The sequence below is a fragment of the Myotis daubentonii genome, chromosome 12, assembly GCF_963259705.1.
Source record: "Myotis daubentonii chromosome 12, mMyoDau2.1, whole genome shotgun sequence".
Lineage (NCBI taxonomy): Eukaryota > Metazoa > Chordata > Mammalia > Chiroptera > Vespertilionidae > Myotis > Myotis daubentonii.
In genome coordinates this window covers 6,434,297-6,461,185 of record NC_081851.1, presented here as the reverse complement: position 1 = coordinate 6,461,185, position 26,889 = coordinate 6,434,297, and the positions used below count along the sequence as shown (strand labels likewise).

The 26,889-nt window shown below is 50.3% G+C and overlaps 1 protein-coding gene across 1 annotated transcript in view; it reads left to right on the top strand.

Moving 5' to 3' along the window:
* Positions 1-26,889, top strand: part of SLC9A2 (solute carrier family 9 member A2) — a 125,739-nt gene that overhangs the window by 37,253 nt on the left and 61,597 nt on the right. Inside the window, exons 2-3 of the mRNA XM_059658850.1 lie at positions 12,518-12,981; positions 19,331-19,581. Coding sequence (XP_059514833.1) covers positions 12,518-12,981; positions 19,331-19,581 — 715 coding nt within the window. The remainder of the gene's footprint in view (positions 1-12,517; positions 12,982-19,330; positions 19,582-26,889) is intronic.

The following is a 26,889-nucleotide window of genomic DNA, read 5'->3' as shown; positions in this document are numbered from 1 at the left end:
AAGGAGCCTCTGGGACAGCTTCAAGCGTACCAACATCAGAATTATAGGGGTGCCAGAAGATGAGAGAGAGCAAGATATTGAAAACCTATCTGAAGAAATAATGCCAGAAAACTTCCCCTACCTGGTGAAAGAAATAGACTTACAAGTCCAGGAAGCGCAGAGAACCCCAAACAAAAGGAATCCAAAGAGGACCACACCAAGACACATTATAATTAAAATGCCAAGAGCAAAAGACAAAGAGAGAATCTTAAAAGCAGCAAGAGAAAAGAAACTCAGTTACCTACAAGGGAATACCCATACAACTGTCAGCTGATTTCTCAACAGCAACTTTGCAGGCCAGAAGGGAGTGGCAAGAAATATTCAAAGTGATGAATGCCAAGAACCTACAACCAAGATTACTTTATCCAGCAAAGCTATCATTCAGAATTGAAGGTCAGATAAAGAGCTTCACAGATAAGGAAAAGCTAAAGGAGTTCATCACCACCAAACCAGTATTAGATGAAATGCTGAAAGGTATCCTTTAAGAAGAGGAAGAAGAAGAAAAAGGTAAAGATACAAATTATGAACAACAAATATGCATCTATCAACAAGTGAATCTAAGAATCAAGTGAATAAATAATCTGATGAACAGAATGAACTGGTGATTATAATAGAATCAGGGACATAGAAATGGAATGGACTGACTATTCTTGCAGGGGGGAAGGGGTGTAGGGGATGCGGGAAGAGACTGGACAAAAATTGTGCACCTATAGATGAGGACAGTGGGTGTGGAGTGAGGGCGGAGGGTGGGGTGGGAACAGGGAGGAGGGGAGTTATGGGGGGAAAAAGAGGAACAAATGTAATAATCTGAACAATAAAGATTTAATTAAAAAATGAAAAAAGGTGACTTTCAGCATGCCTATCTTTTATTTAAATAGTCTTCACTTTTTGGTCACTGATTATGTCACTTCTTTGTAACAGATGTTTACAGCATAGGACTTCCCTCTGTTTTCTTAATTCATTTTTTCTTTATAAATGCTAAACTCTTTGACCTACCTGGAATTTCCCACAGTTGTAGAATTAAAAAAAATAAGTGTATGTGTATATTCTTCTTTACCTATCTCATCCAATACCACTGATTAAATTAGTCTCTTTTCCCACTATTGTACAGCATCTTTATATGACACTAGAGGCCCAGCGCATGAAATTCGTGCACAGGGATGGTCCGTAGGCCTGGCCTGCGATCAGGGCCATCTTCCCCTGCTACCCACAGCCGGCCCTACCCCCACCGCCACCAACCCCCAGTTCCCTGTTCGCCGTTGGGCGATGGGAGCCTGCCAGCCGGGGAAAGGGACTGAGAGTGGTCAGTGCACCTCATAGTGACTGGTCAAGTGGTTGTTCTGGTCATTCTGTGGTTAGGTTCAATTTGCATATTACCCTTTTATTATATAGGATTGTTGTGCCCACTATACAGGCAGTCCTCGGGTTATGTTGGACTCGACATAAGTTGTTTTGTGGTTACATCGTCATCTCCCATTTATTTATTTAAAAAAAGTTCCATCATTTCTACGTATGTACATTTGTGCTTCATGTTTTTTATTATTTATATACCACAAAGTCAGGAATTGTTATCTTTCTTTTAAATTTTTTTTACTGTTTCACTTCATTACTTCTGTGTATGTTCTCCATGTGAGTGACATAGATGCTTATGTAGGTGGGTTCTGACTTATGGCAAAAATCACGTTACGTTGCATTGTAGGAATGGATCTCTGACATAACCCGAGGACCTACTGTATACCATTATATGGTCTTACTGTTTCATCAGTATGATCCATTATGGGATTAATAAAAACACATGCCAATATTTTGGTCAATGGTATTGGGCAGGTTTGAAATTATGCCCTTTCAAAAATGATAGCTCTTTTCTAATGTTCTGTAAAAGTTGTCTGCCATTTCTTCTAGATAAATCTTACTATCAATTTGTTAATCTCTGTGGTATTTTCCAAAGAGATTCTGGTTGGTGTTTACAATCTTAATTTCCTTCCCTGAAATGCCCCTTGCTCTGTCCTCTGTCTCAGTAAATAACCCCACTCTACACTCATTTGTTTGAGCCCAAAACTTCGGAATCATTTTGATTCAATCACACACACACACACACACACACACACACACACACACACACAGAATGTTTTGGCCCCCTAATGTGTAGATTATCCACAGGCAATTCTCAACTACTCTGTGGACACCAACTGGGTATCCTCAATTCAGTTCAACTCTAATATCATCTCCTTGGAGTTGGCACCAGGTCCCACTAGCAAAGGGCTGAGTCTGACAACATTGCCCACATTTCAAATACCAATTGTGGTCCCGGATTGCCATCTGTGCTTCCTACTGCCCAGCTATAAATTGGGATTCCCATGATGCCTTCCTTGGATTCAATAATTTGCTAAAATAGCTCTATCGCTTGCTATCTTGCATTATAAATACTTACGGCTTTGTCTTGTCTCCTGTACCAAATATAAGCTCACTGCAGACATGGTCTATTCATGATCCACTGGGTGTCCAACTGCCCGTTTATGTCCAATCCAACTAGGCATAATTAGAGAAGATGCAGGCTTGGCTGAGGGACACACCAGGATCAGGCCTAAATGGGCAGTCGGACATCCCTCTCACAATCCAGGACTGCTGACTCCCAAATGCTTGCCTGCCTGCCTGCCTGATTGCCCCTAACCACTTCTGCCTGCCAGCCTGATCACCCCCTAACTACTCTCCTGCCAGCCTTATCTATGCCTAACTGCTCCCCTGCCAGCCCAATTGTCCCTTACTGCCCTCCCCTGCCAGCCTGGTCACCCCCAACTGCCCTCCCCTGCAGGTCTGGTCGCCCCCTACTGCCCTCCCCTGCAGGTCTGGTCACCCCCAACTGCCCTCCCCTGCAGGTCTGGTCACCCCCAACTGCCCTCCCCTGCAGGTCTGGTCACCCCCTAAATGCTCTCCCCTACAGGCCTGGTCACCCCTAACTGCCTCCCCTGCAGGCCTGGTCGCCCCAAACTGCCCTCCCCTGCAGGTCTGGTCACCCCCTAACTGCTCTCCCATGCAGGCCTGGTCCCCCCTAACTGCCCTCCCCTGTTGACCTGGTCACTCCCAGCTGCCCTCCCCTGCAAGCCTGGTTGTCTCCAACTGCCCTCCCCTGCAGGGCTGGTCTCCTGCAACTGCCCTCCCCTGCAGGCCTGGGTCCCCACCAACTGTCCTCCCCTGCAGACCTGATACCCCACAACTGCCCTTCCCTGAGGGCCTGGTCCCCCACAACTGCCCTCCCCTGCAGGCCTGGTTGCCCCAACTGCCCTCCCCTGCAGACCTGATACCCCCAACTGCCCTCCCCTCCAGGCCTGATCCCCCCAACTGCACTCCACTGCAGGTCTGGTCCCCCCCAACTGCCCTCCCCTGCTGGCCTGTTAGCCCACAACTGCCCTCCCCTGCAGACCATCTTGTGGCGGCCATCATGTGTGTTGGGATGATGATCAATTTGCATACTGGTCATGAGTAATTAGCATATCCGTTCATGACTAATTAGCATATCCCTCTCTTAATATATAGGATTATGGCCTTCACTTCAAGGTCTATTTTGTCAGATATAAGTATTGCTACCCCAGCTTTTTCTTTTTTTTTCATTTCCATTTGCCTGGGAGATATTTTTTCATCCCTTTACTTTAAGTCTGTGTGAGTCCCTTGTTCTGAGGTGGGTCTCGTGTAGACAGTATATATATGAGTCATGTTTTCTTATCTATTCAGCCACTCAATGTCATTTGATTGGAGTATTTAACCCATTTATGTTTAAAGTTATTAGTACTAGGTACTTGTTTGCAGCCATTTTTATTCATTGTGCCTGTGTTCCTTCTTCCCTTTCTATTTCTTCTTTTTACAGCAGTCCCTTTAGCATTTCTTGCATTGCTGGCTTGGTGGTAATAAACTACCTTAGCCCTTTTTTGTCTGTGAAGATCCTGATTTCCCCTTCAATTTGGAATGGTAGCCTTGCTGGATAGAGTATTCTTGGATTTAGTCCCTTGCTGTGCATCACTTTGTATACTTCATTCCATTCCCTTCTGGCCTGATGTGTTTCTGTTGAGAAATCATTTGATAACCTAATGGGAGATCCCTTATAGGTAACTCTCTGTCTGTCTCTTGCAGCCTTTAAGATTCTCTCTTTGTTGTTAACATTTGCCATTGTAATTATGATGTGTGTTGGTGTGGGTCTTTTAGGGTTCATCTTGTTTGGGACTCTCTGTGCTTGTGTGACTTTTTCTTCCCCAAATCAGAGAAGTTTTCTGTCATTATTTTTCAAACAGATTTTTTAATCCTTGCTCCTCTTCTTGTCATTCTTGCACCCCTATTATACATATGTTACTTTGTTTCATGTTGTCACAAAGCTCCCTTCGGCTCTCCTCCTGCTTTCTAATTTTTTTCTTCAATTGCAGTTCAGATTGGCTGTGTTTTGTTGCCCTGTCTTCTAATTTGCTAATTCGGTCCTCTGCTTCTTCTAGTGTACTGTTGAAAACTTCCACTGTGTTTTTTAATTGTAGCTATATCACTCTTTATTTCCTTTTGATTCTTGCATAAGTTGTTGATTTTCTCATCCAGCTGGTTTAGAAACTTATGACCCTTACTCTGAATTCTTCTTCTGACATATTACATGCCTCTGTTTCACTTAGTTCCTTTTCTTGCTACTCCTTTTATTTCCTTTTGGGATTGTTTCTTTGTCTCCCCATTTTTGCTCTCACCAAATTATCTAGGCACTGAGTTACACAGGGCCTGTGGCTGCAGTGGCAGGCTTGGCAGGAAAGTTGCACAGTTCAAGACTCACCAGAGGGTCCAGTTTCTGGGACACACAGGGCCCAGGGCTGAAGCAGCAGGCCTGGCATGAGGGTGATGCATTCTGATATGCGCCAGCAGGCCCAGTCACGGAGACATGCCTTGGGCAAACTTCTTAACCTCTCATCTGGGACAAGCTGAGTTTCTGTGCTTTCTCTTTGGCATTTCTCTGTGTTGTGCATTCAGCAACAGGGTAGGATTTGCAGCTTTTAGATTGCTGGGGTTTATAGAAAGCCCCCACTTCCTCTGAGCTCCACTGATGGGCAAGGCTCTGGGGGACCCAGACACATACGAGGAGAAACTAGACTGTCTGGCATTGGGGCAGGAACTTGGGGGCAGCTTTCTTCTAGCCAGAGGTGCTCTCAGTGGAGGTGCTCACAGCAGTCATTGTTCCAGTGCTGGGACTTCCCCGGTCATAGGGCTGACTGCTGCTTTCACCACTCATTTTCAACATAGTACTAAAATTCCCAGCCACAGCAATGAGACAAAAAGAAAAAATAAAAGGCATCCAATTTGGAAAGGAGGAAATAAAATTGTCATCATTTGAGAGAACCCTAAAGATTCCACAAAACACTACTAGAACTGATAAATGAATTCAGTAAAGTAGCAGGATACAAAATAAATATCTAGAAATCAGGTGCGTTTTTAAACACCAGTAATTAACTATCAGAAAGGGAAACTAAGAAAACAATCTCATTCACAAATGCTTCAAAAAGGATAAAATACCTAGGAATAAATTTAACCACAGAGGTAAAAGGCCTGTACTCATAAAATTATAAGATACCAAAGAAAGAAATTGAAAAATATACAGATAAGTGGAAGCATATACTATGTTCATGGATATGAAGAATTAACATTCTTAAAATGTCCATATTACCCAAAGAAATCTGTAGATTCAATGCAATTCCTATCAAGATACCAGTGGCATATTTCACAGAACTAGAACAAGTATTCCAAAAATTTATATGGAAACACACACACACACACACACACACACACACACACACACACACAAAATAGCCATAGCAATCTTAAGAAAGAAGAACAAAGTTGGAGGAATCATGCTACCTGATAAACTATACTATAAAGCCACTGTAATAAAAAAGCATGGTACTGGCATAAAAACAGACATATAGATCAATGGACCAGAATAGAGAGCCAAGAAATAAACCCATAACTTTATAGTAAATTAATATTTAACAAAGGAGGGAAAATGTACAGTGGGGTAAAGATAATCTATTCAAAAAATGGTGTTGGAAATATTGGACAGATATGTGCCCAAAATTTAAACATCTTCTTACACCTAACACAAGAGTAAACTCAAAATGGATTAAAGGCTTAAATATTAGACTTGAAACCAAAAAAAAAAAAAAAGAATCCTAGAAGAAAACAGAGATAGTAAAATCTCAGATATTTCTCATAGCAATATTTTTTCTGATATATCTCCTCAGGCAAGGGAAACAAATGGGACTATATCAAATTAAAAAGTTTTTTTTTAATTTTTTTATTGATTTCAGAGAGGAAGCGAGAGGGAGAGAGAGATAGAAATATCAATGATGAGAAAGAATTAGCTATTGGCTGCCTCCTGCATGATCCCTGGTCCTAAAACCCAGGCATGTGCCCTGGCCAGGAATCAAATCCTAACCCTCCAGTTCATCAAATCCTAACTCAACCACTGAGCTACACTGGCCTGACCAAACAAAAAAGTTTTTGCATAACAAAGTAAACTATCAACAAAATGAAAAGGCAACCACTGAATGGAAGAACATATTTGCCAATGATATGGGGTTAATATCCAAAATTTATTAAGAATTTATAAAACTCAACACCAGAAAAACAAACAATCCAATTAAAAAGTGGGCAAAGGATCTGAATAGACATTTCTCCAAGGAGGACATACAGATGGCCAATAGACATATGAAACGATGCCCAACATCACTAATCATCAGAAATGCAAATTAAAACCACAATAAGATATCATCTCACACCTGCCAGAATGGCTATCATCAATAACTCAACAAACAACAAGTGTTGGTGAGGATGTGGAGAAAAGAGAACACTCATGCACTGTTGGTGGGAATGCAGACTGGTGCAGCCACTGTGGAAAGCAGAATAGAATTACCTCAAAATATTAAAAATGGAACTGCCTTATGACCCAGCAATTCCACTTCTGGGAATTTATACACAATGAAATACTACTCAGCTATAAAAAGAAGGAAATTTTACCCTTTGCAACAGCATGGATGGACCTAGAGTGCATTATGCTAAGTGAAATAAGACAATCGGAGAAAGACAAGAACCATATGACTTCACTCCTTTGGATTCTAATGAACAAAATGAACAAGCAATATAGAGACAGACTCATAGAGAGCAGGCTGACAGCTTCAGAGGTAGGGTTGGGTGGGGAGGGGTGGAGGAATTGAGCAAAGAAGAAGAAAATAGAAAAAAGAGAAAACAACAGGGTGGTGATGACTGGGAGTGGATGGGGTGTGGAGGAGGGCATAGGGGATAAATGGTGATGGACAGAGATTTGACTGGGGGTGGAGATCACACAATACAGTGTCTTATTTCACTTAGCAGAATGCGCTCCAAAATTCTACTGGTTCCTGATGTGTTGTAGAATTGTACGCCTGAAACCCATAGAATTTTGTTAGCCAGTGTCACCCCAATAAATTCAATAAAAAGGAACAAATAAAAATGTATATTTTGTTATGTGCACTGAGATACATGAAATTAGCATTTTAGGCCGAATGAACCTGCATTATTTCTTTTAATACTTAAGAACAAGTTTAATGTATTTCAGAAATATTTACCATTTTTCCCAGCCAAATATGCTTGAGGTCGTTTGGACCGTTCCTGGCTGTAATCCAGTGTCCCAAGGTGCCTTGTGAGTGAGCAGCCCCGAAGCGCGCTCTGCAGACCTCATCCGCAGCCACCGGCACTGCGTGGCTCCACTGGTCACAGGCGCTGGAGTGTGCGGCCCTGAGCAAGGCCTTTGTGGCTGTGTCTGCCTCAGCTCGGGGTGCTCTCTCCTAGGCCTGCCCACCTCACTCCGCAGCGCCCCCGCCCTCGCTGCTGGGGAGAGCCTGAGACTTTATGGTTTTTGGTGCTGTGGTGAATTTCTGATTCAGATTTTCACACTGTTGCTCTTTTGTGGGTTGTGCTATTCCGGTGTTTCTTGCTTTGCTTTCTTCCCAGAATTTGACAAAGAGATTATTTTAAAATGAGGAAATGTGATGAATTAATTGCATTGCCTTTAGTTAAGCATAGTTCTTTAGTTTTTAAGCTCGTTTAATTTAAAAAATATATGCAGAGAGAAATTAAAATAGAGTCACTCCAAGAGAGGAATATTTAAGTATTTTGTACAAGAGACCTCTAATCGTGGTCCCCTTCCCATAAGAGAAGTTCTACTGCAATTAAAATAAAATAATGGTAAAGCATCCATTCTCACAGACTTCAGTGTACCGGTAGTCAGTGCAGGACACAAGGATAACGCTCTGAACACCACAAGCAGGAAATACAAAGAGCAAATGAGACCGGGTGGGTGAACCTCAGCCCGAGGGCCCATACGGCCGCCTGGTGCTGATGGCCTCGGGTGGAGAACGGCTTTTACAATATTTTTAAATGGTTAAACAAAGTCTACAAAGGTAATACGTTGTGACCCATACAGTTGTATTCTAGTTCCAGCCCACAAACAGCGTTTCACTGAGCACAGCCAGGCCCACGCACCGAGGTGCTGCCTCTAGTCTCTGTCAGCAGCAGGGCCGAGCGGGGCTGCAAGCGGAGCAGGTGACTAGCGGTGCCTTTACTGAGAGAAGGGGGTGACCCCAACCGAACCCTAGGCCGGGCCTGCGGTGGCTCATAGGCAGCCTTCAGATAAAAACTTCAGTTGATTTCCCCCCATAACTGGTATATTTCCCGGTAATCTTAGCTGGGATAGTAACCCGGGGAAAGCAAATTCTGTGTATTCCAGCCCATATCCTTCTCAGGAAATACCTGGTGGGGAGGGGATGGCCAGAAATGCATGCCCATTTGTAAACGTTGCTTTATGTGTTTTATTCTGTGAATAATTAAGTTTAAGAAGCCTTTCTGGCTTTGTTGTGAATAATTATCTTGCTGAAAAGTGTGATGCTCATCATTCATAAAAGTGTAGACATCCATGCACAAAACCGTTTGTGCCGCAGAGCGTGTGTCATAGAATCAGTGTCTGCTGTGTCCCCCAAAGCGCAAGCTGAGATCTGTGACGGCTTCTCTCAACCCCTCCCGGCCTGTGGGGCACCTGGGCAGCTTCAAACTGCTGCCCACGTTCAAGCCAGGGTCACTCCGACCAACGTGGACGGATGCCGGGGTCCAACCCCAGCGGGTCCAGGGGTCCCCAAAGGTGTAGACGGAGTTGGCGAAGAAGGAAGGACACGGAGACAGTGTTCAGTTGATCAGCAGCCTAGCCAGGATCTCCAGCCAGGATCTCCAGCCAAGTTCTGGTCTGGATCTCCAGAGAGGTTCTGTGTCCATGTTCTCTTGCTAAGTTCTCCAGCCAGGTTCAGTCACCAGATTCTAGTCAGGCTCTCTTGCCAACCTCTGCAGTCAGGTTCAGTCCAGGATCCCTTGCCATGCTCTCTCCAGCGAAGCTCCTCTGTCTGTAGGTTCTGTGTAGGTTCTGTCTTCTTAAGTTCTGTTCTAAGTTCTGAGTGATTCTGTCTTGTTACAACTGTATTTATACCAGTTGATTCAATCCTATCAATCTCTATTACAAAGGTTAGGGCGTTTCTTATCTCCATTCCAGGGAGAAAAGATTATGTAGTTTAAGCATGATTGTTCGTAGTTAAAGGGATTAATTACCCGCCTGGCACTTAGTTGAGGGGTTTTATTCCCTCCCTAACTTCAGGGGAAAATCCCTACCTGGGGATTCAACCTTTCTCGGAGAGGTGACTTTGGTTAAAACACAGCGCCAAGAAGGTGAGCAAACATATTAAGAACCGTATGCCATATATGCCAGGTCCCTTGAAACAGCAAGGATGGACCGGCTCCCGGCAGACGGCTAAGCCTTCCTAAGGAAGGAGAGCAGCACTTTAAAAGCATAAACGCACGATTTCTTAAGTAAATGTTTTGTCCTGCTCCTTGCTGTTGCCTGATCTGCTGCCTCACTTCCCCGCGCCTCCTCCAGCCCTTCCTCCTGGCCCCTGGGTCTCCCACCTGCTTTTATGCTGCTGCGGCCCGCCCCTCCCTGCCGCCGGCCCCGCCCCTCCCTGCTGCGGCCCCGCCCCTCCCTGCCGCGGCCCCGCCCCTCCCTGCCGCGGCCCGGCCCCTGCCTGCCGCCAGCCCCGCCCCTCCCTGCTGCGGCCCGGCCCCTGCCTGCCGCCGGCCCCGCCCCTCCCCTGCGGCCCCGCCCCTCCCTGCCGCGGGCCCCGCCTCCTGCCTGCCGCCGGCCCCGCCCCTCCCTGCCGCCGGCCCCGCCCCTGCCTGCCGCCGGCCCCGCCTCCTGCTGGTGCACCTGCAGCTGGGTCCTCCCCAGGATCAGCGTGGCAGGTGTCGGCCTGTGTGGGGCAACAGCGCAGCCTCAGCTCCTTCCTTCTCTCCCCGGGTTCCCACCTCCGTCCTGGGAACCAGGTCTCCTTCCCACCAGGGACAGACGCACCCGACACGGAGCACGGGGTCCTGAGGCTGGGTGGCAGGGAAAGGAAAAGAAGTCAAGAGGGAAGTAGGACCTACGGAGAACAGGCTCCCCCCTCCCAGTTTGCCTGCAGAGCGCCCTGCTCCTGGGTCTGTGTTTCTTTGGAACTGTGTTCTCTTTTTCATGGACGGGAGGGGAGAACACCAGCCTTGGGGCATCTGTGCCACTGCAGCTCAGTGGTCAGTGCTCTGCGGCTCCCGGCTCTGTATGTGGTGGGTGCATGGGGCCCCATTTCACAGATGAGCAAACTGGCCTCAGTCTGATAGAAACTTCCCCACAGCCGCAAGCAGAGACTGGAGGAGCTGGGTCCAAAGCCGGGGCCGCTGTCCGGTGGCAGCTGGCAAGGCCCCAGCACACAGGTTCGGTCTTCCAGTCTGCGTCTCAGAAAGGAGCTGAATGCCCATGGCGCTGGGAGGCGGGAGGCACGTCCTCATTGCACAGGGAGAGCTGCTGCAGGGACCAGCCAGCCGAGGACACGGTCAGGGATGTAGCTTCGAGGACTCCTTCCGTTGCCCTTTAACAGAGGTCAACAGGCCAGAGGTCATGGGGAAGCCCTATTGAACCAGGTGAATGTGTATGTTCCCCAATAATTACCGAAGTCTGCAATAATGTGAATAACAAAATAATCCAAGCTGGAGGGATGGTTTGAGTACCAAATAAATGTTAATTTAATTATTTAGAGATTAGTTATTCACATCTCTTCAAATGATGGTGCTTTTCCTGGTTCACAAACTATTTCATGCTATGAGTTAGAGTACGGTTTATAACTTCCAAGAACTTACTTATTAAAACTCTGTGATGGTATGTGTTTAAGGACTTACTCTGTTGTTTCCATGTTATCTTCTGACCATTCAGATCATTGCCACGTGCTGCGTTAGCTCTAACACGTGTGACATGCCTCAGGATGGCCTGAGGCCTTACAGACAGGAGGTGTCCTCGCCAAGCCCTCAGGGACCCTCTCACGTGCAGTCACTCCCCAGGGGCCCCATGCCCCTCCTGCGCGGGCCTCGCCCTCACACGCCCCCCGGGTTACAGCCCCACTGGCCCCCTGGTTAGGAGACGGTGTCTTTCCCACATCTGCACTCCCTGATGCCTCGTCCCTCTCTCAGAGGTCAGCACCCTCCCCGCCAGGTGCCGCCTCCGGTGCTCTCGGCAGCCCCCCTCCCCCGGGCTCTGCTCAGGGCACTTGGCTGGGCCTTCATCGGCTGGGCACACATCCGTTCTGTGAGACTGGAGGCCGTGCGAGTTCACATCCTCCCACGGCGGTCACCCGTGCTCCTTGGACGCCTGGCTGGGTTGGCTCTGAAGGAGCAGCCGTCAGGACCAGGACACACGGTCACACCCGAACCACAGAGCCCGAAGCTGAGCGCAGGAGGCAGCTGCGCCTCTCCCCGTGCAGAGCGGCAGGAGGCGTCCCAGCTGGCGTGCGGCCTCGACGCGTGGGGCCTCTTTGAACCTCCACTCCCACTTACATATAAAAAGGGTCGACAAGGCGGCATCAGAAAATGTGTTGGGAATCACACTGTTGTCCCAAATATAAAATTGCATTGTCTTAAGAAAACAATCGGAATTTAGACAAAATGGTGCTGTATACTGGATACCTATAGCGACCTGCCTCTGATTTAAATTTAAAGTTGTACCTGAAAGTACTTGGCGAATCGCTTTAAGGAGAGCGTCAGACCTTTACATCATAATTGAGAAAGCCAGTCTATAGCCCATTGTACTGACCTGGGAGATTGTTGTTGTTAATCCTCACCTGAGGCTATCTTTCCATTGACGTTTAAAGAGAGTGGAAGAGAGGGGGGGGAGAGAGAGAAAGAAACATTGACGTGAGAGAGACACATCGATTGGTTGCCTTCGGCACACTCTCTAGCCATGGCCAAACCGCCAGGGCCCGCCTGGGGAGGTTGAACTAGGCCCATTGGTTCCATCAGAGAACCGACCTGTCTCCTCCCTGCGCCGGCCTGACCCACGCCCATGTTTCCGTTTGCTTTGGAACAGGCTTCCATCTCTACCACAAGCTGCCCACAATCGTGCCCGAGAGCTGCCTCCTCATCATGGTCGGCCTTCTGCTCGGGGGCATCATCTTCGGCGTGGACGAGAAGTCGCCTCCCGCCATGAAGACAGACGTGTTCTTCCTGTACCTCCTGCCCCCCATCGTGCTGGACGCGGGCTACTTCATGCCCACCCGCCCGTTCTTCGAGAACATCGGCACCATCTTCTGGTACGCCGTGGTGGGCACGCTGTGGAACTCCATGGGCATCGGCCTGTCCCTGTTCGGCATCTGCCAGATCGAGGCCTTCGGCCTGGGTGACATCACCCTGCTGCAGAGCCTGCTCTTCGGCAGCCTGATCTCCGCCGTGGACCCCGTGGCCGTGCTGGCTGTCTTCGAGAACATTCACGTCAACGAGCAGCTCTACATCCTGGTCTTCGGGGAGTCCCTGCTGAACGACGCCGTGACCGTGGTAAGCCCCGCGCGGTGGCACCTGCGCTGCCCAGGCCCCTCGGCCGACTGCTCTGCTGTCTGTCCTGAAGTTCTTAGGAAGAATTTATTTCCTGCCGGGGATCTGTTTGCCAGTCCACCGCGCACCTGCGGTGTCTGCCCCGGGCATGCCAGTGCGCGGTCCCACGAGCGGCTCCGAGGAGCCGGCCCTCCCAGCTCCCAGCGCGGTCAATGGGCGCCGCAGCCTGCGGGAGGCAGCTGCACTGGGGGCAGGGCCGGCGGGCAGCCGATGCCCATGGAGTGGCCCCCCTCCGGAGGCCCTTTAGTCTGTCACGTGGGCAAAGCTCAGCACACAGCTCACTCCTGGTTGGCACTCAGCCAGCCTTGCTCTGGGCTTCACCATTTCCCACTAGTGGGTACTTATTCAGAAAATGCAAATTATTTTTAATTCTTATTAATTGGCACATAGTTAGAGGCAGAGGCAGTTAGGGTCCTGTGTCAGCCACAGGTACCGCCACCCCCTGCGGAGCGCTCAGAGGGCTCGGCTGGTGAGGGGGTGCTGTGTCTCGGAGCCGTGTCCGGGGCAGGCATGGCGGGAATGGCAAGAGGCATGGGCGTCACTGACCTGTGCATGCGCCCCTTGGGCTTGGGGCTTCATGACAACCTATAAATAGGTATTCTCCCCATTTTGCAAATAATAAAGTTGAGATAAAGCTTATTAAGTAACGTGTGTCTAAATAACTTAAGTAATTTATATAACCTCCCCCCATTAATTCCTGTTATTAAAATGTTATCGCTGAATCATTTAAAAGTTAGCATAAATTAACAGGGAGAACCAGCATCCCCCTCTGGCAGTCTGTATGCAGACCCCTGACCTGGACAGAATATCATCTTGAAGGATGTCCATTAACTCCATGTGGATATTATTTTTTAGAAAATAAATTTGATAAGGAAACCCAGCTTTTTAGAATAGCTGCCAAGAGACTTTTAGACAGCCAAGTGAACTCCAGGAACACAGCCTACCTCCTTCACCCCATTACTCATTAACAGCAGCCAGTCATTAACTCACCATCTTAGATTGTAGCGGGAAACCGCCATCACAGTGAAGAGATTTTATAGCTCTTCTAGTTTCTGAAGGCGCCGAGTCCATGTGTGAGTTGTGTTTGGTCAGATACATCTTTCCCTGTTGAGGGAGACGTGGGCAGTTCAGTGTGGGGCTCCCGGTCCTACGGAGTGTAAAGGGAACTACAGAGGCCTCGCCCCCTGTTGCCGATTCCTTCTAGGACAGGTAGCGGTCGGCCAGGCTCAGAAGCAGGAGCCTTGGCCCCGCTCTCAGGTCCCTCCCTCAGATGCCTCGTGGTCCTCCTTCGAGTTTCTCAGGGACCAGGTCTCAGTGTATGAAGGCCCGGCCTTCCGGAGGCATGCCCTGGGCTTCCTCTCGGAGGCACAGAGCCGCTGGACGTGGCCCTACTGACGGGCAGGCTGCCGCCGGACCAGCACCGGAAGCAGGGCCAGGGCAGAGGACGGGCAGGCCGCCCCAAGGCCAAGGCCTGTAAGTCAGGGTGTAAGTTACGGTTTCACCCGAAAGCGCCTTCCTCGGTGGGTTATGTGCCCTGGGCTGCCCCTTAGGTCCACGCCTGCACAATAAGAGGACATGCCCAGGGCTGTGCCTGCCTACTGCTGAAGAATGAGATATTTATTTCACTGAACTGGTTGAACAGTGGAGTGAATTAGAAAACAGGTATAAGAATTATGATTCTGTCTCTTAGTCAGGCACCTTCAAATATAAAGGGGACATGTTTTCTGGAAGGTTTATTGACTCAATCATCTAGTCTTATCTCTAGGAGAGGTGTAAGGAACTCATGCAAAAGACAGAGATATAAAAATATGGACCATGCCATGGCCGTTGTGGCTCAGTTGTTTGGGCATCGTCCCATCCACTGAAAGGTTGCTGGTTCGATTCCCGGTCAGGGCACATGCCCAGGCTTCAGGCTTCATCCTTGGTGGGGGGTATGCAGAAGGCAGCCAAACGATGTTTCACTGTCACATGGATGTTTCTATCTCTCTCCCTCTCCCTTCCTCTCTTTGAATCAATTTTTAAAAATAAATAAATAAAAATTAAATTTAAAATTCTCCTTCACATTGGAGATCATTTAAAAATATATATGGACCATGCTGCATACAGTGAAAATGATGAATCACTCTGAGTTGCAACTAGAAGGGTGGAGATTAACAGGGACAATTCATGTTTAAATGTAGTCTGGAGGGTTAAGTGAGATTGTGGGTCCCCAAGGCATGGTAAATTAAATACTGAGCTAGAAGAGTTGAAGGGTAGAAAACCTACCCAAAAATGTCTCAAAGCAAAGAGAAACTGATAATATGCGACTGCACTCAAACTCTGTGTGTTCTTGCCTAGGGCTGGCGTGGGGAAATCCAGCCTGCGTGTAAGGCCTGCCCATCATGTGGTCTGGCCCTGCCAGGGCATTAGGGGAGAGTTAATTAAATGTTTGAACAAATAGAGCAGCTCATTTTTAAGCTGATAATTTTGTATGGCCTGTGAATGATGTTATAAATATCCAAATGGCCCGTGGCAGGAAAAGGTTCCCCACGCCTGGCCTAGGGTGATAGTGGATTGGACAGTGAGTGGAATTAACTGGAGAAATGACAGTCAGAAGAATAAAGGTGAGCTTTGTGCTTTCCCGTATAATTAATATTTTAGGAAAACATTTAAAATCTCTTTTATTAGGCAAAGATTGCTAAGGTGCCCAGTTATTTGAGAAGTCTTGCTATTTCCACAGTAGTTCATAGTCAAATGGCTTAGCTTATTACATGGTAATTTCCAACATCATTTCTAGAACATGTTAATGCAGCCTAATATTCTAATACATTTTCCAAGAAGACTTAAAATTCTTCAACCTGCGATAGCTAGCATGGCCCAGGAGAGCTGGCTGTGCAGTGGATGTCACCTCAGGAAGCTGGAGGGGATGTGGTGACCAATTGACACCTTACTTTGCTTTTTGCAAATGGCAGAATAGATTTAAAATTCCTCATCCAAAAATTATTATTCTTTGTGTTTCACATCAGAAAAAGTGACCTAAAAGCTGTTTTCTGGGACAGAAGTGTCTGAGAAAGGACTCTGAATCGTTTGCATCTTTGCATCACGGTTTCACTGCATTATTGAACATTTTTAATCTGCCATCAAAATAGATAATTTGTGATGTTAGTAATATAAGTGTTTTAGAAACATAATTGTGAGAGAATGACTGGGAAGCACGCAGCTGTCAAATTAGCCAATTACGGAAGTTGGCAAGAGTGCCCCTGGCATTTCAGGCTAAAAATACCCTCACCTGTGAGGTGACCTCTGCACAGACCAGCCACAGGCCAGCCGTGCCCGTGGGCAGAGCACACATGATTCACTGATACAAACCCTAATGCCAGAAGCACTTGGCTGTGTGGATTCCCTGCAGTGAGGTTACAGGACTTAACTGGAATGAAGTCACCGGGTTGTGGTCAGTTGTAACTAGAAGAATTTTATCTTGTTCTGATCAGTAGGTATCAAGTTCAGTGTAAAGCAGGTGGGAGGTTATGGAAAGCTTTCTGGTTGTCAAGGTAACGCTGCTACCTAAGATGTTCCCTGCAGCCCTGCCCTGGCAGCTGACGGGAGGAGCGAGCCTGTGCCCAGCTCTGCCCTTTGCAAAACCTTCAGGAACATGAGAAGCAGGACGTAGCTCTGGTGACTCTGAGGGATGGAGCTGTCAGGAAAACGCTCGGGAAACAGCATGACTGTGTGCCTGCTGCTCCTTAGAAACTCGTACTGGGCCTCACCAGTGGGCGGCGAGGGGCGGGGTGGGGGTCAAGAGTCAGGGAGGGGAAGGGACGCGGACTCTGTGCACCAGGGGCTTGTAGTTCTGTTGGAGAGCTGAGGCACCTCAGAGGCAGCACCCGCAGCACAGCGTGGCCTCCCTGCAGGCCCTGGGTGGCTGGGAGTCATCCGGCTGCAGGAGGCAGAGAGGGGTTGGCAGGGCAGCGGGAGGCCAGGCCGCTCTAGGAGGAAGAGCAGCTCCAGCTGGGCCAGGGAAGACAGGTACCCTTTTCCTAGATTTAGGAGCTGGGTTTCTACAAAAGAAAACAACAACAACAACAACAACAAATGCAGGATGGAAACCCGAGATGAATAAGCATGGTGTGTATGGTCCTGGCTGGTGTCGCTCAGTGGTCAGAGTGCCAGACCATGCATCAAAGGGCCGCAGGTTCAATTCCCAGTCAAGGACACGTACCTGGTTAGTTGCGGGTGGCCCCCTGGCCCTGGTGGGAGCAGCTTTGAGAGGCAACCAGTCAATGTGTCTCTCTCCCATTGGTGTTTCTCTCTCTCCCCCGTCCCCTCCCTCCCTTCCACTCTCTCTGACAAGCAACGGGAAAGGTATCCTCCCGTGAGGATTAACACACACAATGAGTGAGGAGGTGAGTTTTGTGCCGCAGCGATGGGACCCCTCCCAGATGGAGGCGTTGGGAAAGCGGATTGACAAGAGAAGTGGGCCAGGTGTATGGCGCCTTCCCCAAGCCGCGGTCCAGGATTTTAACCTTGAGCGCGCAAGATGGGATAAGTGAGTCTTGTGGTGCTGGGGCATTAGAGTGAGGCACTGTGGTCCTGGTGCGGCTGGAGGCAGCGGCAGAGCTGAGTGCCTGAGTGGCTGGGGGCTGCCACTGCGGAGAGGGCGGCCGGGCAGCCTGTCTCTCCTCGGGCAGCGAGTGACCTTCACCTTTGGCCTTGGCTGCCAGAGGGAAGGGGTATAAATAGCACCTCCCTGGGCCGCTCTCAGGAAGCAGGTGGCTCGTTATGCTGATGAAACCCGAGGTGGGCAGAGGCCGCGGTGGCAAGTAGGAAGCAGCTGCTGCGTGGAGTGATGACTCCGGCAAGATGTTTCAGCCCTCGGCGGGCGAGGGAGCTGCTGTTCCTCTCTTGCCCCGGCCTCCTGGCTGCCAGGCCACGTGCTCCTGGTGTCACACCAGCACCGGGATGGGGGACGCCCTGCCGGCTAAGTCATGAGCCTCTGCTGTTGTCTCAGGCCAGCAGGCGTTTATCGTCATCTCCGGGGCACATGGAAGTAGATCATGATGAGGCGTGACCCTCGCCTGCCGGGTGTATGACCCGGTGGAAAAGAGGAAGACGTTACCCCACACCTGCAACGCGTCGCTCTAAGGGCCGTCGGTGGGAGGAGGCGGCGAGATGGGTTTTCACTAGGGCACACTCTGGTCAGCTCCCCCGTGGGTGACCTGGAAAGACTCGCCCGGCAGGCCCGGCGCCCTGGGCTCTGGGGTCGCCTCTGGCATTTTGTGTGATTGGGGGTGAATTTGAGTTTCTCAACCCAAGTGCGAGCTGGCATGGCCTGTCCTCGAACAGGCCTGTGTGCCCACAGGTCCCGTCAGCCGGCTTTCCTGGGGTTCTGCCTGTCAATCTCAGTCAGGGGAGCAGGGCACCTGCTTCCCTTGCGTTTCCGTGGCTGGTTCTGGGGGGAAGTGGTGGGTCAGCCGTCCCTTCTCGCGTCAGCTCAGAGGCCCTCGGCCATGTGTTGAAGGCATGTTGCCAGCGGACAGGAAGTGCCTGGCATTGTTGAAGCGTATTAAACTAACACTATGTAAAGACTGCAGATTTCTCAGAAACCAAGCAACAGTGTTCTCTTGTCACGTTAGAGGCACAAAATATGTGTGAAGTTGTAGCACATACACGTATGCACCCACACATACACACACATGCAAACTGACACATATGCACCCACACATACACACTCACACATGCACACAGGTTGCTGCTTCTTGAGAAGACTCCTTTGGGTCTCACATTGTACCAAGCAGGTGCCTGTGTGGGGGGCTGGGGGGGCTAGGCAGAGGGCCTCGGGGGCCTGGGTGGAAGGTGCCCTCGGGGAGGGCACCAGCACTAGAGGACAGGTCCTTCCAGGGCGTTACCCCCCGACAGGGCCTTGGAAGGTCACTGATTCACGGCCCCCTGTCAGGCATCAGTGGCACAGGCAGGGTGTGCCGGATGGCAACCAAGCATTCAAGGAGCTCCCAAGTGGCATCCAAACATTGATGTTTTTGGAGTAAGTTGTACAATAATTTTGAATTCTCTTCTCACTTACTTTTAGAAAGAGTTTTCCTGACAGCATGCTGTTATCAAAGCCTTTGGTTTGAAGCTATTGAATATGATTTAAATAAGCAAATGCATAGGAACTGCCATGGCCACCGCTTGGGTGCCCAGGAGGCACATCCTCTGAGAGGCAGGCGCATGTGGTGGGGGTAGGGGGGCGGTTAAGGGGAGGTAAGGGGGGTGTGGCTGGAAGAGCTGACCATGGCCATGCGCTCCCTCCCCACAGGTCCTGTACAACCTGTTCAAGTCCTTCTGCCAGATGAAGACCATTGAGACTGCTGATGTGTTTGCCGGGATTGCCAACTTCTTTGTTGTGGGAATCGGCGGCATGTTGATCGGCATCTTCCTGGGGTTCATAGCGGCATTTACCACGCGGTTCACACACAACATACGGGTGATCGAGCCACTCTTTGTCTTCCTGTACAGTTACTTGTCCTATATCACAGCCGAAATGTTTCACCTCTCAGGCATCATGGCGTAAGTATTTAATTCCTTGTTAAAAGCTCTTAACGATGGCACTTCATCGGATTCATGTATTCTCAGCTAAACGTGTTAAAGTTAAGTTATGTGAAAAGTAGGTTTTCTTACATTCTTCTAAGAACAATTAAAAATGGGTTTTTTACTCTTTGTTTCAAAGAAATGAAAATATGCAGCAGCCAGATTCATACAGAAGCGATCTGGTGCCAAATGGAGACTGTGGGGTCTCATGTGAAACGTGGTCATCAGCTGTGGGGGTGACTGCCAGGGGCCACGAATTTCTGCGTGTGGTGCCCATTCCAGGGTGTCCATGCGGGCTGTGCACTACCCCAAGGTGCCATCACCCCAACGCGCTTGTTCTGGGATGGCTCATGTGAACGCAGATTACTCTCTTAGCAGCAGAAAACCTTCCTTCTGGCGGGAGATTTTACTTTAACTAATAGCTTAATGCCATTCACAGTAAGGCAGTGGATAATCATGTACTTTTAGTTTATATTTTAAATAAAGAAACTTGACCATAGAGCAGGAAATGCATAAAGCAGGGATTGTTTCTTTACTGAAGGGCTCTCACACACGGCTGAAGGGTGGCAGGGCTCGGACCCGGAGCCTTTGGAGGGAGCCGCCTCACGGGGCGGGGCGAGCCTCTGGGAGGTGTCACACCGCACGCGGTCCCGGGCGCTGGCAGCGATGGGCGCCTGCGTGTTGACTGGGCAGGTGCTTACACAGGCTGCTGTGTGCTGTCTCCAGGCCGGGCCTGCTGTGCAGATTTCGAGTTCTGCTGCCGTCACGTAGGTTACTTCTCCTGTGCGTGTCCTCTCGCCATCTGACTTAGTGCTGCTCCGATTAGGGACTGTTTGTTCGCCTCCTCTCGCACCTTTCGGTCAGAAGCAGGTGCAGTTTGTGGTGCAGGGAGGCGGTGCCTCTGCACAAGGCGATGGGCCCACTGTGATGAGAGCCACGAGGTAAAAGGGTGGGCGGTTGTCTGCTTCACAGAGAACCTAAGTGAAGCAACGTGATCCAGTTGGCCCCAGCAGTGGAGTGTTCTGATCCTCCCGGTTGCCGTTCATGCCGTCTGCGTGCCTCCCGGCTGCTCAGTTCGCTGACAGTGTCACGGGCAGTGCATGGCAGCTGGCTCCCAGGTCCCGGGCGGAGTCACGGGTGGGCTCTGTGTCTAGTCTCCAGACCAACCTGAGGCACGTGGGGTAAGAGCCTTGACTGTATGTTCCCATGGGCACACGTAAGTGTTCTGGAACCCCACACAGTTATCGGGGTGTGTCCATCTGCCCGGGCTTCCAGGGCAGGGATTGGGGTGGGACGGCCAGCATGTGGGGCAGGGCGTGCTGGTGGGGCTGGGGTCCTGGTGCGTCCCTGCCGGGCAGTGCCCCTGAGGCCAGGTCCACAGAGCAGAGACGAGCTGCAAGCCCTGACCTGCTGTGGAGACGGGCTCAGGGGCTCCGTGGCTCTGGGGGCCGGGACCAGGGACCAGGAGGGCCACACTGGTGGGCGGGTGGAAAGCATCACTTCTGTTTCCCACTTGAAAGTAAACATTTAGTTCACAGCCTCGTGTGCAGAAAAGGCCTTTGCTACATGCCAGCCACGATGGCCCTTGCACACAGTGCACTAAGCAACAAGCTAACCCACAGTGTGCCGTCACAGGGCGTCTGACCTCTGGGTCTGGAATTCCGTGCCCACCCAGTCGCAGTTGGCTCCGAGAAGCCACACCTGTTTTCTGATGTGGGGCAATCAGCATCCTGTTCCCAACTCGGCCGCGTGGGATGCGTCTGTACGGTCCACGGCACAGACGCGCCTGCCCCTCGGAAAGTGCATGGTGTGTCCGTCCTCCTGCGATTACCTTGGGACGTTGGACAGGGAGCCCAGTGCAGTGATGCGGTTAAAACTGCATGGCCGCGTGCACCTCTTCCATAGAACCAGTCATTTTCTCCGCATTCGGACTGCACTGGGTTTAGAAAGCCCTGTCATGCTTCATGCTAGTTAGTTGCACGCTCTTTTGCAACTTGCAAGCACCTGTGAAGGTATGGGGTGAAGGTACGTGGCGAGCTGTGCTGAGCGGCTCAGCAATCCCCCTTTTATGCTGAAGAGAAACGGGCAGCAGCGTGAAGCCAAGTGGCCCAGGTGAGCAGCTCTCGCGCTGAGAGGAAGGTCAGCAGCCTCTCCGAGCCTGAACCTGTAGCTCGTGGACGGAGAACGTGTTCTCCGGGTTCTGCCTGCCCTCCTCCTCGCTCCTTCCCACCCAGTCCCCGCCCCTCCCTCCTCTTCCCATTGCCTTTTGGTCCGGCCCCTCGGGCTTCAGCTCCGACCCGGGGGACAGGGGCAGCCTGTGCGGAATGAGGTCATTTACCCCGTGGGTAGTTAGGACGGAGTCTGATGGGAAGGAACATCCTTCTGGGGACCAGCAGGCGTGGGTCTGGTGCAAAAGGCAGCCAGTCCCTTGGGTAAGAGCGCTGGGCGGGGCTCGGCACAGTTTCTCTAGGCGATTTCAGTGGCAGGGAGCTCGGGCTTCACGGAGCTTCCGTGTGGCAGTTCATCTTTTTGTCATGAAATTGTGGTTTGATATGATTTTCAATGACCAAGAGTAGCTTAAATTGTACCAGGTAGGATTACAGCGGTCTCCTCCATCTTATGTTGCTTGCAGAGCTGAATGGTGGGCTGTCTCAGGTTTGTTTCCCTGTGTGGCCTCTCCTAATAATTTAAAACCTAATTTAGTGCTAAGGAATTATCTACACGCACAGCTCCCTGTGTGTCCGGGAGGGTCTAGCTGCAAACACTGAGAGGGTAGATGAAACCCGTTTTCTACTGCACTCCTGCTCATGTCTAAGGTGGACTCAGTTTTGCAGCAGGGAAAGTGTATGTGGTGTGCACATGTGTGTGCGCATATGTGTGAGAGTGTGTGCACATGTGTGTGAGAGAATATGCTCATGTGTGTGCATATGTGAGAATGTGCGTGTGTGTGGATATGCACGTGCGTGCACATTGTGTGAGGATGCATTGTGTGCACGTGTGTGAATGCACACCATGCGTATGTGTGGATGTGTACATGTGTGTGTGTGTGAATGTGCATGTGTGTGAACGTGTGTGAATGTGCACGTGTGTGTGCACATTGTATGAGAATGTGTGCGTGTGTGTGAATGTGCACGTGTGTGTGACTACGAACGTGTATGTGTGTGCATGTGGATGTGGGTGTGTTTCAGGATGCATTTCCATGGCACTGGAGCTAAGTTAAGTTAAGGAAAGTTTCATAGTCCCTGAACAAGAAACTTCCCATCTCAGTGGCGTCGCCCCCTGAGTGTCACAGCACTATAGCCGGGGACATAGAAGAAGCCAAGTCGTTGATTTTAGAAATTCTTGTCTTGTCTCGCGTTTTTGGCTTTACTCCGAAACATGCTCAGAAATAGCACACGGCTTTCCCCAGGTCCTCTCCCTTCCCCGAGGACCCCGACAGATGCCTACGCTCAGGCCTGGGCATAACTCAGTGGGCTCTCTCCCATGACCCGGCACCTCGCTGGTCCCTGCCTTGCATCCCACACAGTCTCTTGTGCTCCAGTCAGTGGGCGCAGAGCACGTTGTCCTAAAGGAGGAGCTTTGGTCCCCGCAGCCTGCGGAGGGCGCTGCTTTCTCTTCAATGCGCTCCGGGAAGTTCAGAAAGGGCTAAGCCCTCCTGCAGGTAGGAGAGCAGGCATCGGCATTTCTTAGTTTTGTTTTCATGGGTTAATAATTCCTTAACCTTTCCTCCTTAGAGGATGCTTAGAATGTGTTCTGTTTGGTGTTTCGATTATTCTCAAAGCATTATTGCAGAGAAAGGAGTGGTACTTGTTAGTCTCATGTTGTGAATGACTGAGTCGAGGCCCAGGTGGACATAAGTCAGGACTGTGTGTGAGACTTGGGCCCTGGTCAGCAGTTATCTGGCCAGTCCAGGACATGGCCCCATTTCCCCCTTATAAGTCAAACAAGCACATTTTAAAGATTCTTACAATGAGGATTCCCAGAGCACATTCTTTCTTCTTCCTGTGTTCTTTGTGTGAGTTGCTCATTATCATGCACTTAACACTCCGAAAAACTCGGAGAGTGTGCCTGTTTGTCGTTCTGAACTTCTGTCTGGTTCCCCTTCTGTGCCCAGCACCCGCGGCACTTAGACCATCTCTTCCAGAGGCGATCAGGTGCAGCCACAGCCCCACATGCCAGACGCTCCTGGTTACAGCGTGTCAGGTGCACTGGTCTTCTCCAGAAAGAGCACGTGGCATCGCAGGACACAGAGCTTCGTATGTCTGTGTGCATCTATGTATGTGCACATGGGCAAGGCGGGCTTCTCTTAATCATTTTCCCAGACCTGTCTCATGTTTGCTGAATGTCTTTCTTAATGCAGGACCGTGACTGGGAGCTTTAACGGGCACTCTGCCTGGTGTCCCCTGGGTGAGCACTTGCTCACGCCCTGGCCTGGCCTCCAGGCCCACCCATGGGCCTCAGCCTCCCAGGTAGAGAGTGAGCAGAACACCAGCTTGCTCCCAGGGGCGCTGTCACACCTGCAGCCCGCCTCCATCCCCACCCCAACCCCGGGCCTGCACACACGCCAGTTCTCAGGAGAAATGACCGTGAAGGACCGAGTCCGCTGCGTGAGCCTGGTCTTCACCTGCAGCCAGCGCCTAAAGCGGCTGTCCGCCTCCCCACAGTTCAAGCCGTCCATATCAAAATGACCCCCAGAGCGAGGTGCTGGTCACCTGCGTCACCTCGCAGCTACCGTCTGTTCTCACGTGTACTCACGTGTACAGCGCCGCATTGCTGACCAGGCCGCAGGCTGTGCCTTGGATCCCCAAACGGATTCTTACCCCTGCAGGTGTGCACTTCGGGTCCCCATCACCCCCTCCCCCAGGCCCCGGCCCGCCCGGCAGCCACCGCCTGCTCTCTGTTTCTGTGGCTTTAGTTTCTTTCGCTTCCACATACAAGTGAGGTCATTCCCTCCACCGATGGCTGTCACACGCTATAGAGAACGTCTGCTTGTGAGCAGGGGCGGCCCGGGAGTCAGGGAGGAGCAGTGGAGGCTTCTGAGGGGCTTGTGAGGACTGAGGGTCAGTGGAGCCTCCTGAGGGAGGACTGTCGCCCCCGCCCACACTCGGGGCGGGTATGGTCACCCTCCAGCCTGGCTGGGACAGGCCCCCCGAGGGAACGTGGTCCCTCCGTAGGCACGAGCACAGCCCCTCAAACAGACTCCCTGGGTTTGGGCATTTTCTATTTTTCATAAACAGTAATGGCACTTACACAATATTTAACGTTCAAAATAATATGTTTTCTTGCCTTATCTTTTTAAAAGTAAAACCACATTAAGGATGTTATTTAACCTCTGATTTTGTCTGGATGTGCTCTGCAGGCTGACTGACAGCAGAGCCTGTCTGCTATGGTCTGTGTGGGAAATACAGTTACACATGATTCTCAGTCACAGGCATCACAGGCCCAGCCCGTGGTCAGTTGCAGGAGTCAGCAGGACTCACCACAGCGTGGGTGAGGGGTGTGAGGCGCGGTGAGAATGCAGGAAGCAGCATGTGGCATATGGCACAGTTCTGGGCAGCATGGACAAAAACTGAACACGGCCACCTGTTGAGCGCCAGCATGGCATGGTCCCTCTGTGGGGCTCACTGTAGGGGTGCCTTTTTATTAAGAGCAAATGGGTAAAAGGTTGTAGTTGGGGCCTTCGGCACCGACGGTCTACGGCCGCCTCTCAGTGCCATCTCCCAGCAGCGTCACCCCGGCCGCTCACAAATGCCTGGCCCTCAGGGAGGCAGCAAACAAACAGAAGCCAAGGGGTCGCCCCTCCGTGGTTGGAGATGATCCAGGGGATTCCAGAGCCGCTCGGCTCCCCAGGCTCCTCACACCGGCTGAGTGACCAGGAAAACTCTGTTCTCCACAGGGCAGCATGATGGGGCTGGCCATGCCCAGGTGGAAGCCTTAAGGACAGAGAGAAGGGCAGCTGGGTAGACAGAGCCCTGAACCAAAGGCTCAGGGGGCTCCTGCCGCAGCAGGGGCACTCAGGCGGCGAGGAGAGTGGGGGCCTGGTCTTGGCCTGTTTGGTTCTGTAAGCCCAGAGCCTTTGGCAGCTGTAGGCAGAGAGGGAACATGTTGTGTACAGGTTGCTGTAGTGGATTCAGCTTCTTACCCCATCACAGAGCCCTGGTGGCTCACTGGAGCTCTGGGTAAAGGCTGAGCCATGGCCTCGGGCTCCTGGAGGCCAGGACTGCCAATCCCCGCTGGCAGGAGAGGGAAGGTGCCTGGGAGAGACAGGTAAAGAGAAAGCTGTGACGATGCTTGTATTCTAGACCAGACAAGAGAAGATAGGAACCTACACAGACCAAGGAGTGAAAATCAGAGAAGGGAAGGGAAAACAGATGGCGAAGTGTAATTAAGTCCACAAGAGTCCTCAAATCTGATGTTATCCCTCACTTTCATTCTCCAATAAAATTTTAAATGAAGTGATTCAAGTTTCAGCTCTTTCTCATTCATTCTCCCTGCCCTGACCTCTGGCGATGATCCACGTACTTTCCTCCAAAGCAGACATGTTTAGGGGCCACCTGGGGTTCCCACACATGGAGTCCAGGCCCAGCCAGACACCCTGACTCCATAGGCCTGGGAGAGGCCCAGGTGTTTTCCCAAGGGTTTCTAGTAATTATGTCGTCCACAGACCATACTTTTTTAAGATCTTTATTATTGGAAGTATTACATATGTCCCCTTTCTTCTCCCAACGACCCCTTCTAGCTCCCCACCTCCCGCCCCAGGCCTTCACCACCCCACTGTCTGTGTCCATGGATTATGCATATATGTATTTAAATTCCTTGGTTGATCACTTCCCACCCATCCCCACCTTCCCTCTGAGATTCCACAGTCTGTTCTATGCTTCTATGTCTGTGGGTCTATTTTGTTCATCAGTTTATTTTGTTCATTAGATTCCGCAAATGAGTGAGATCATGTGATACTTGACTTTCTATAACTGACTTATTTCACTTAGCATGATACTCTCAAGGTCCCTTCATGCTGTCTCAAAGGGTAAGAGATCCTTCTTTTTTACTGCTGCATAGTATTCCATGGTGTACATGTACCACAGCTTTTTATCCTCTCTTCTGCTGATGGGCACTTAGGCTGTTTCCAGATCTTAGCTATTGTAAATTGTGCTGCTATGTACATAGGGGTGCATATATTCTTTCTGATTGGTGTTTTGTGTTTCTTACGATATATTCCTAGAAGTGGGGTCATTGGGTCAAATGGCAGTTCCATATTTAATTTTTTGAGGAATCTCCATACTGTTT